Source organism: Parasteatoda tepidariorum, chromosome 3, assembly GCF_982258835.1.
Source record: "Parasteatoda tepidariorum strain Cologne lab strain chromosome 3, Ptep-v5.0, whole genome shotgun sequence".
Lineage (NCBI taxonomy): Eukaryota > Metazoa > Arthropoda > Arachnida > Araneae > Theridiidae > Parasteatoda > Parasteatoda tepidariorum.
This window is the reverse complement of record NC_141757.1, coordinates 87919271-87931485: the sequence shown is the minus strand read 5'-3', so window position 1 is coordinate 87931485 and position 12215 is coordinate 87919271. Positions and strand designations below refer to the sequence as shown.

At 28.2% G+C, this 12215-nt stretch overlaps 1 protein-coding gene across 1 annotated transcript in view; it reads left to right on the top strand.

The window, feature by feature from the left end:
• LOC107448125 (ras-related protein Rap-1b-like) overlaps positions 1-11144 on the top strand; it is a 110995-nt gene extending 99851 nt beyond the window's left edge. The window contains exons 3-5 of the mRNA XM_021144999.4: positions 4281-4480; positions 5682-5929; positions 9806-11144. Of these exons, the coding sequence (XP_021000658.1) occupies positions 4281-4480; positions 5682-5929; positions 9806-9992 (635 nt within the window). The 3' untranslated portion in view covers positions 9993-11144. The remainder of the gene's footprint in view (positions 1-4280; positions 4481-5681; positions 5930-9805) is intronic.
• Positions 11145-12215: the final 1071 nt, after the last annotated feature.

Sequence of the window (12215 nt, the reverse complement as noted above, 5' to 3'; positions counted from 1 at the left end):
ATAAAATACAATTATTTCAATCTTGCTAATCATTTCATATCATTGAAAAACTAATGACCTAGCGTAATATACATCAGTGTGAAATTATCAGCGTGAAATCAATGGCGTATCAGTGTGAAATTACTCATAAAAATGTTTGTTAAAGACTTAAATGCATGTTAGTCATTCTGAAGCTATATATACCACTAAAACCTTTTATCACTTGGACAGAGATATCAAGTGCATATCGTTTTAAAACATGCATTTCAAGTATTGAATACATTAATTATTTAAGAATTAGTATTTTAAGCATTTAATAAGAAAGTGCTGGTGAAGGTTTGCCAAATAATTCACAGTTAAGGAAAAATTTTAATTTTTTTTTTGGATGTTTCTTATAAAATATTTAAGTTTCCTCCATATATATCATTTCAGATATTAAACATAATACCTCTCAGACAAGAGAACATTCTGCGGTGTTCAGGAGAAAATTTGTCGCTCAAGCCACTGTTCCTCTTGGAAACTTAGAGGTCTTTTTTTTTATAAAATATTTAGGTTTTCCCTGTCTTGATATCAAATTTATAATTAAAGAATTTATCACGTGAGGACAAATTCTCTTCTTACATTGAAAGTGCCTCCTGTGTGTAAATTTTCCATCCAAAATTATATGGGTAATTTCTAAAATAATTTATTTCTAAAATAATGAATATTTTTTTTCTTTCAGAAAGTAATACAAGTTTTATAGCGGGTATTAAAATGTGGCTGAAAATTCCACATTATCTCAGAGTTATTAAGGTATCCGACTACCTTAAAAACGAGGATTTTCACAAAAAATCACTTTTTTATTTTATTGCTTTATAATAATGCCCAATTTTTCTAGTTTTCAAAACTGTTTTGTTTTTGAATGCACGTCAAACAGAACTTTAGTTATAGCTATTTTAGTAACAGATGACAGCTGTCTAACTTACCGGAAATTACGAAAATGAAGCCGGTAGTAGGTAATAGTTTCGGTTCCATTTCTATTTGTGTGTTTATTTTTCTTAGATATATAATTTTTAAAAGCTCTTAAACTCTCGGCTAATAATCTGAATTATATTTTAATTAGATTTTACGTTTCGTGGTTACTGTTCGTGGGTAACATGGAAAGTTAGCATATTTTCTGATAGTTTGTTTACATTTGAAGCGTACTATATCTATATCTTGATTTTGATTTGTTTTGAAGAAATTTATTGATTTCTTTCAAAAAAATGTATTATTTATTTTGATAAATTTATTGAGATGGGTGAAGGACGTACTTCTCGATCTAAGAAACGTAAATATTACGGTAATCAACATGCCAACAAAAGCGATGATTTGAGTAAAGTTGATTATACCATTTATTCAAAATTGTGTAAAGTAGAAGAATCTATTACTTCAAGCTCTTCAAAATTATCGATTTCTGCGGATGTCAATAAAGAACTGATGCCTTTGGATAAAAACAATCCGTGTGGCAATCGAATAATTGATATTGAGATCCTGATGATGATATTAGCTTCATTATGTTGTCCGGTTTGCCATGATAACAAATTGCATTTAGAAGAAAGTTCTAGATTTGGGCTATTATAAATATTATAAAAACTATTTTTTACTTCTAATTATTAATTAAAAACTATACTTAGACATATATATTAAAGTGTGAAAATACAGTAAGATAGTTGTTTAATAAAAAAATGTTCCTGTGTTAAAAGCTTTATAAGTAGTAGACTTTTGATGTTATTCACTAAATACTTTGAAATATCGCTAAATAATACGTTAAAATATCGCTACGTTAAACAAAACTAAGAAACTGTGTGAAGGAATGTGCTCCCTATAAAATGTAATAACTTCCTACTGACAAACATTCATAGTTTTTAGAAAAAACTTAATTATAAACTTTAATTGTGTTTTTCTCAAAATGAAAATTTTGCTGTTTTTTGTCTACGGAAAACAAGATAACTCAACTAATTATTATAAATTTGTCTTCAAACTTTCAGAGATTGTTTCTTGTATTGGTGGCTATATAACAGACCTCCAGAATTCAGATAACTGTATTATTTTTTGTTTTATGAGATGTTTTGCAATAGATAATGTGAAGAAAATGTGGAAAAAAATGGAAAAATATGCTTAACACTCCATAACTTTTTTTAATTTCATGATATCATTTAAGTTGAGGTCCATAACACTTCAGAGGGTTATACGAAACGGCTCAAAAAGTTTGATAGCTGTATGTACAATAGTTTTTTATGTAGAGTGTTTTCCGTTAATGAGTTATTTTCATTAAAATTAACTAAAAAATACTCTTTAAACAAAAAATTTCCTGTATATTTAAATTTTCTCTATTAAATATGTTTATTTAAATTAATATACAATATAAATTGCAATAATGTTGTGGAAAATATTTATTTTTCAAAAATTTTGTCCCGAAGGTAGTCGGATACCTTAAATGGGAAAGGGGATTCTCCCCGGTTTATATCTCAGAGAAAAATAAGTTTTCTCCTGCAAACGCTTTCCAAAAGAGAGTTAATTTAACGCCTTTTCATACTCCAGCACTCATCGAATTTCTGGAACTAATGCAGCCGCCCGGAATAATATAAATCATAAGGACTTTACCGAACAAGTTGAAACAGAGGAAGTTTCTAGGATACTAAATGGAATTCGTGCCCTCTGGCGATAAATAAATGTGATTTTCTTCAACCTAATGTACTTAGTAAAAGAGCCACTTGTATCACGTAGAGCATGCAGTTGTAATAAAATATGTCTGCTGATTTACTGAGCGAAGTATATGGGTGATGAAATCTCAATTTGATTTGCTCAGCAGTGAAACTTTTGCTTGATAAACATAAACGTGTAACCGGATAGTTTTATTTGATCAGTTATGGATTTACATCAATGAAAGAAAAATAGCGAAAGATTTATCAAGATATTATCTAAATGAAGTTAGATTTGTAGCAAATGTATTATTTTTTACATGTATTTCGTATATTATAGGGATAATAATGTTATCTAGAATAGTGGTAATAATAGAAGGTGATAGAAAATAACTTGAATGCATATAATATTAATGAATGTTATAAAATTCAAATGCTTATTCAAATATTGCTACCAAATTTTCAATAAATATTTACTATATTGTAAAACATTTCACCATTATGTTCGGTAATCGCCAAAAAGTCTTTAAATCACCGTATTCTGACCGTAAAAATAAATTTATATTCGCAAAGTTATAATGACTGCAATAATGCAGGTTTACCCATAAATTTTTCTCGTAAATTATCTGGCTACTGGTCGTAAATCAATTTTATACTCGTAGGAGTTCGGGAGTTCACGTTTTTGAGACTCAGGTGATTCGTTTATGGAATTAAAGCGAGGTAGTGCAGTGCAGCTATCTGTCGAGGCTTGATAGTGGTACTCGTACTCGCTTGATAGTGGTTTTGTACTCGTTGAATGTGGTCATTAATGAAAAGGAATGCGATATAGATGTTCTTTAGTGCTTTCTGGGATCGAATTCATGATCTTTGTATCCGATTGTGCGAAACCACTATGGGAAAAATGAGGAAACCAAGAATTGAGTTAAAAGAGCTTTAATAAGCTGGTCGTTTCATTTTAGGGTCAATTCTAATAATTTAACTGAAGTTCGTTACAATTACGGGCACTGACTTTTTTTCTCAAAGAGAGTAGCTGGGCTTTTAAATTAACGGTCAACTGTCCGAATTTTACGAAAATGCCTTAAAGTGAAAATTTTCGCAATGACTTATAGCCGCAAAATTTTTGGCTATAAGTCATGACTCGCCTACTGACAGTTTGAGTCACTTACGTCACAAGGATTTTTTTAGAGATGACAATTTTTTTAATGTAAATTAACATAAACCTTTGTCATCACAAAATGAACCAAATGGAAACATTTATTGGCTTCAAGTCTGGAGAATGAATTGGTCACTATTGCACTTTTAAAAAAGTTTGGAAAATGTACCTTACATCATTCTTACATCATTCTTTTACATCATTCTTACATCTTCTCATCATCCTGAAGAAAGTCTCATTTTTGCTTGAAACGTTTGAGACCAAAGAGCCGTAACATTTTAAGACGAGTTTTCGATATGATTCGATCAAAATACTTGGTTTAAACTGAATCTAAGTTATTCCTTAATGATAATTCAATCTTACTTTTTGTCAATTACTTAGATTCTCGTTATGAATGGAAAATGTATTACCTTCATAGGTTAATTCTGAAAAAAGATTGAAAAATCAATATTATACTAATGTACCTGTGATTTGTTTATTTACAGTTGGAACTCAACTGAAAGTGACTTTTCTAGATACAGCGGGTGATATGCAATTTCCAGCGATGAGACGTTTATCCATAGCCAATGGTCAGGCATTTCTTCTAGTCTACAGTATCGACAATGAGGATTCCTTCCGAATAATTAAACAATGTTTTGAAGAAATAAGAGAACAGAAACCAGATTTTCAGGAACTGCCTATTCTAGTAAGCTAGTGCCTAAAACTTTTCGTATCTGCATAGGCATTTAAAAAGTCGATAAATATATTTCTTTTTGAAACCAATATTTTGAATTAGAATTGATAAAAAAAAACATAATTCCTTCTGTAACACTAAGCCAAGTTATTTTGACACGTATAAAAGTTTATTTTTTCACTTATCGTAGTAATAAGGATAATCATTGTAATAAGGATAAATTTTAATTTCAATTAAGAGCAAGGTAATTTTAACATTATATTAATGACTGTCTCAAAAATTATCAATAATTATATAAACCAGATAAACGAAAGAAGAGAGTATTGTACTATTTCCCTCGTTTTCCTTAAGTAACAAGATATTTATTTTCCGAAAATTTTAAAAGAATTGCAAAATATATCAGTAGGTGGCATTGTTAGCTGGAAAAAATATAAACAGTGTTTTATGTCACAAGTCTGACCCTTCACTCTAAAATAGTTGTACAGGTGTCTCGTTTAAATTTGTCAGCAGGCTGCAATGTGTTCCTTCTATAAATAGTGGTAATTTTAACATAATTAATAATGGTAATTTTAATCTGTAGTTTTTCTTGCCCAGTAGCAATAACTTTTGAGGAACTTTTTTGTCTTTTTGAAACTTTGTAAAAATAGCTGAACTTTTTAAACTTTATAACTCCTTCCATTTTTTAAGCAGTCTTTTAGTTTTATATTATATTCTTTTCTTTAATAATTGGGAATTTGCACTGCCCATTTTTTAAAGTTAATGTTAAGTAGATCACGGGAGGTGGTAGTAAAATTTAAAAACCAAAATAATTCAGGAATATATTTTAAAGAGAAATAGTGTGTTAAATAAAGCTAACTAAAATCTCTTTTTGCAATCTTTATTTTATTTTAAAGCATAAATTAAATTAATTTGCTAAATATTAAGAGCTTTTTATACAGACATATATTTAAAAAAATATTTATACTAAAGACAAATTCGAGAAGTATGCGTACTTCCATTAAGACAAGCCCCGTAATAATTCTTATTCTGAAATCTTTTACCCTTATTTAGTCTCTATAAAATTTCAGTAATAAATTAAATGCACAGTATTTATTTTTCATAACTTTTTTTCTGTGAACATGACAAGCATTGCTAGGTTTTCTGAGAATATTTACGTTACAAATAAAAAGCTAAAAACGGAAACATTTCCTAATTATATTTGTTAATTTAATAGGTTGTAGGGAATAAATGTGATGTCCCTGAAGACCGCCGTCAAGTAAAGAAAGAAGATGTGAACGAGTGGGTGTTTTGCGAATTACCGAAACTGAGAGCTAAAATTATGGAATGTTCTGCCAAAGATAACACCAATATTAGAGAAGTGTTTAGGTCATACCTTCAACTAGCCAAGATAAATATTCCCACTGAACATACAGCTCTTAGGCGCCGATCTAGTACACATGTCACAATCGGTAGACCACTTAGGTATGTGTTCTTTTATCATAATATATTTTTAGTATTACAACTTTAAAACTACTGATATTAATGTTTACCACGGGTTTGAATATTAATATTTTTTTTATCGTTTGGTACATGAGTTTCTCAAACGAATAGTGGACATGGGGGATAACTTTAGCATAAAGTAGTAATAGCAGCACCACAAATAAGGTTATAAAGGAATGTACGATGAGTGCACCTCATTTTACTCACAGATCATTAATCAATTCACATGAGAGTATTTAAAGTGGATGTACATTCGAGGCTAAAAATAATTTTTTAGAACAGAACAATGCGAAATAATTCAATTCAATCTTTAGTTGCAGAAGGTAGTCGCACCATTCCTTTGTTTATGTCATAATTATTACTTGAAAGATGCATCGAGCCGTGATAGCAACACTTGTATCATTTTAGAAAAAACAGCAATATATTCATTAAAGTTCTTAGAATTCGATTGTCTTGGGTCTTGGCATATCCAATAATAAGGAACGCCCTTCCTTTAAATTTTTACAGCATTTGTAGACATCAGTTGTCCTTTACTGTGTCCCACATAAAGAACCAACACTTGATAATATAGTCAGTATATTTACTTTCTGTCAATAAAAATCGTATTGCTCTGTTTAGGACACATTTGTGTCAGCTGGATTTTACATTTCCTTTCAACGCCCTCTTGTGAAGTGGCAAATCATTTACACGTAATCTGAAGGGTACTACTCGTTACTTCCTTAATTTATGACATGGCTCTGATATAAAAGCAGCATTTTTGACGTTCGAACTTACCTTCATTTTCAGTTTTGGTAACGCTATTATTAAATGGCGAACATCCTTTTACGTTTTGATTTTCAAATCATATGAAAACCAGATCATGAATCTCCGAATCATTTAAGTGTTTTATCAACATTTAAGTTGTTGGGAGTGTTTTTCATATAACTTGATAATGCAATCTTAATCATGTTAGCTAGACTACTTTCAGAAGTTAGATTTTAAGAACATGTCAGGACACCAGTAAATAAATAAATGGCTGTGTGACTGAAAAATGACCTACAATTTGGAAAAACATTTAAAGTAAAAGGGAAGGAAACTGAAATGTACGTTTTTTACTAAAGAAACTAGAAAGTTCTTTCCAAATTTCAAAATTAGTTGCAAAGTTTATCAACAATTTGCATTGATGTCTTTCAAAACTAACTATGGCATGATGTTTTCACCTGCATGACAGTTCATTCCAACTTAAATATTTTCAAGAGTGCCCCTTAATTTTTTCCTCTGGAGATGCAAAGTTTGCAGCTCCAAATGGGAGTTATTTTGAAAATAGGTTCAGTTTATATCAGATAAACTGATCTACATTGTGTTGATAAATTTTAAAACCAATTTTGAGGGAGAACACATAAAATTGAACACTTCTATTTTCTTATGTTTTCCCTTAATTTATTTATCAAATCGTCGAATTTTTCGGCAGCATCTGATATGAGTTTCGGCCAATTGCTGGAACCTCGTCCACAAATTCTATATTTCCAAACACTTATTTTATTCTTTTGTCATAATGAAACGACTTTAAGGTATTAAAGCCTATTTCCTTCAAATTAATACTTTATTTAATGATCTCAGTTCTGTTAGAGCTCTGCATGAAATGCATAGGAATATATTGAACCCACTGCGATTTTTTTCCTTATTTCTATCCGAGGGGAAACTTTATTTTTCTATTATTATTCATCATTTTTGTCACGTTTTGGTCAATCTTGTTTTTTCTATATGAAGTGCGTGTTAGCGTGTGTGAAGCTTATTAACTGCATTTTGACTATCATGAAATGATAATAGATATAAATTAACACCGCATCCGATTTTTGAAAGTGTTTAAGTCAGATTTAACTGCAATTTACTCAAATTCAAGTCCAGACACGATGTTTGCATGATAAACAATTATGTGCTGATGAAGGAAAGTGTTGAATAATAAGTGGCGAGAACAAGATTGAGAAAACTGATAAAATAAAAGTTTAAAGAATATCTTAGCACGGTTTTTCGAAGCTTTTTTGCCAAGGAAACTAAAAGAAACACAGTTTAAGCGTCTTACACTTGAATCAACAATCAAACTATACATACCATCTTGCTGTAATGAATTTTCTGGGCATTAGAACAGACAAATAACTGAAAAAATTTAAAAGTTAATAAGCTTTCTTAAAAATCGCCAACATGGGGACATTTTTTTACCTAGATGAAAATTATCAAAATCAATGCATTTTATTCCAATTTTTTGCAAATTTTTATGGGTCCAGATAATACAGCATTGGAATAAGTTATTAATTATTATTAAAAAATTAGACAGCAAACGCTTTTCATATTCATTTAACAGTAGCTTTTCTCAATATTGACGTTTTGCGCTATTTTCAGAATACAGGGCGCTGATTAAAGATGGGTTAAATTTGACCCAGCAGTCAAGAGTAACTGTTGCAAACTCACATCAGTTATGAAAAAAGCAATTTATTCGAAAAAAAGCATCCTTTCATTCATTGCGGAGCTTTCAAAAACATCCTCAGTTGAATAATATTTAAAAACATAAAAAGCTCAAAACGTTAAAAATTATGTAAATAAAAATGAAAATAACTATAAACAATTTTTTTATATCGTTATTATTATAATTTTAGAAATAAAATCTTTTGATTATTTATATGATATAAATCTCAATTTTACATTCAACATCAATATTTTTGCAATTGATTACTATAATAATTATTTTTGTTATTGAAAATTACATTTAAATTTTTCAAGAATTATCGTAATGAGAGATAAAATTTATGATACTGAAAATGCATTCCTGCAGAATTAATTATGACATTAATCATAACGGATTTTTTATTATAAGTTTTACTAAAAGGAATTATGAATTCCTCATTTTAAAAAACAAATAAAATTTCACTATAAATGTTTACGTTTTATTCTTGAGCTCATTTAAATAATCTGCATTTATTTAAAATTTAAAGGTAAATCAAAACAAATGATAAAGTAAATACTAAAATCCCACAATTCTTCAAATTCGTTTCTTAAATTCAAATATTTAATTCCTTATAAAAAAGACCTTTAAAAAGCACTGTTTATTATTGTATACATTAAATTAGATAAAATCGTTCTATTTATTTAATAAAGTAATGTTGTGTATAGAATATAGAATGCCACTTAAGAGAATTGATACTTAACGAGCTTTGTTTATTCAAAATAAAATGAAAATAATTGTTGCTAACATAAGCAAATGACACGTCTCAACAACCAATCAGGATCGAGATACACTATGTCCACTTGCAGGTATCCTATTACTAAAACTAAAAAAAGCATCTTTGGTGTCAATACAAGTAAGGTTATGTTGAAATGCAGGCGTTTTAAAACGTTATATATAATAAAGAGTCACGTAAATGTTGCGATAAACTTCTGGGGGAGTTAGGATTAAAATTGCATAAAAACCCATGCGCAGAAATTTCGTTGTGCTTAGTTTGCCGTGTTTTCCTATAATGACTAGTTCCGAAGTACATGAAGAAACAATTCAAAATAGAGATGCACCCCCAACGGCGAATGGCGATTTTTCCGGTCATTGGTTCCTAAGCAGTTTTATTTCTGAAGATGTGCCCTAACTCCGATACAAGTTTGTCGCAACATTTATGCAGCTCCCTGTTACATATGACGTTTTTAAACTTATATATTTCGACAAAAAGCAGACTAAAAATGTTATTTTTTTAAAAAAGCAAAACTGTAGCTTATGGCGACTGCAGATTTAAAATCAGCAAGTATCTAAGATTCGTTGAAAAATTTCATACAGCAGGAAAACATAATTGTTCTTCAGTGTGATTAACTGGAATTAATGTGTAAACTTTTATTCAGGTTTAACAGCAGCCTAAGTCCACAGAGGGAATCTGAAAGCAGTCCAGAAACGCAACAGCAATCGACTTCTCAGAAGCAAACAAAACCTCGTAGCCGTAGTCTCATTCGACGCACGAGCAAAAAAACCAATAAACTCAAGGATGCTGCGCCTGGATGTAGCAATGACAGCGATTGTCATATCTCATGAAGTTTCAAACGTGTCCAAACATGATCTTTACTTGACTGCATGGATGTATTGAAAATTAAAATTTTCTCATCGGAAAAAAAACTTTTTTTGGTCATCATGATTGTGTTGAAGTCTGTTGAAGTTAAGCAACATTGCCACATGAATGATTTCAGTTGGTCTTCTTAGAATATTTAAGTAGAAATGTTTATTTTTGAATGTGATGTTTGTACATTGCTTTTTCGCAATGCTATCAAAAAGGATAAAAAAGATCAATTAATATAATGTTGATGTTATTTATGTGTTGAATGAAATTCTGAGATAGAGTTAATTTATAGGAATGGTTAAGTTTCATTTATGTGTTGCATTGTTGTAAAAATGTTGTTGTACATAAAAATGAATTTATAGAATAAACTAGTAAATGTAAAAATATAATATTATTATTATTAAGCAGATTATGTAAAATTGAACGCTAATAATCGAAGTTATTAAACTTAATTTGAAATATTTGAATCAATATATGAAATTTGTTATTTATTAATTCATTATGACTACTTCAATTAAAACTATTAAAAAATTAAAAAGTTTGTTAGTTATATGCAATATGTACAATTTTAAGCGTACTATGCTTTTCTCACAATGAAAAAAAAATTTATATCAATAATTATTTGGAAAAAATCAATAACAATAATCAAGTAGGCATAAATAATTAGTATTCAAATATCTGTTAGATATATTTAACTATTAAAAATAAATACTTGCTTATTTAGTTTAAGAATTGAAGTAACACATTTTTTTGTTACATTTTTCATTAAATTAAAGAAAATGCTTGTTTCCTTGAGATGCAATAAACTAATAAATGATTATAATTAGTTTTCTTTATTATATCAATTTACTTCTGCATTTAAATGATATAACTACTATATAAATTTCACAAAAAATAATTATAAAAAAATGTGGCGAATATAGTTTAGAGTTTAGAAATTAAAAATAATATTAAGCTGCTAATAAAGTTTTGTCTTAACCATGGTTTAAATTTTAATTTATATATTTCGTTTAATATGATTATCTATGTTATTTTTTGCCCCTGATGCAATATGATTTTTGTCTATCTGAATCAGGGAAATAGTGATACTAAATTACAGTTGCATTGCTGCAAGCAATGATTTTGAAAAAGTTAATTAAAAATGTATTAAATCAAAAAGATTCTATTTTTATAATAATATTAGTAACTTTAATAATTATAAAATTATTGTCTTAACAAAGCATTATAAATTTTAATGTGAGGCATAATATTTATTAAAATGCTTATAGCACTATTGTTTAAAAATTTTTGTACTTAAGTCTAATGAATTTATAAGCTTGGTGTTTGATGATTAAGTTTTTTATGATTTTTATTTTGAAAAAAAAGCAACAACTTGAATTCGGTATTTATACTTAAAATAGTTTTCCTTTACTATAAGAAATCAAATTTTATTCAAGTACTAAAAACCATTTTAAATTTCGGACTTATTAGGATAGAAACGTTAACTATTAGGAAGGACAGTAACTAATATGTTTAAATTGGATATTTCGATTTAAGTATGCTTAATGCAGAATTTAAATAAAGAATATTTAATTAAAATATACTTTCAAAAATTTAGAATATTTTATTAAAACTCGTAGCATTAGAATTTTAGTAGCTTTCATAGAATAATACATTATTTTTTCGTAAGAAAGAAATCGTCTTAAAATTTAATAGTGTGCACCTTTATTTTAAAAATACTTCGTATTTTTAAAAAATATTAATTAATAATAACTAGTAATTATTCCACTGATGAATAGAACTAATTACTAACAATATTGTTCCTTATGTAAAAAAATAACAACTGTCACTAGTTAAGTTGTGTTTAGTTATTTAATGCTTTTAAATATGTGACAAAAGTTATGCTTTACACTTATTATAATATATATATATATATATATATATATATATATATATATATATATATATATATATATATATATATATATATATATATAACTTTCTATTTCTCATTTAATTTTCCAAAAGTTCTATTCCAATTTAACATTTATTTTATATTTTTGGACGTTGCCTAAAAAATTAAAAAAAAAACGTCTTTTGTAACCTAATCATAGTTTCTTAGTTAGAGATAATTACGAGTTTTGTGGAATATCTTAAATTTAGCAATCTAATTATGTAGGCGTGTTAAATACAAATTTTCAAAAGAACCAAATTAAAATTTG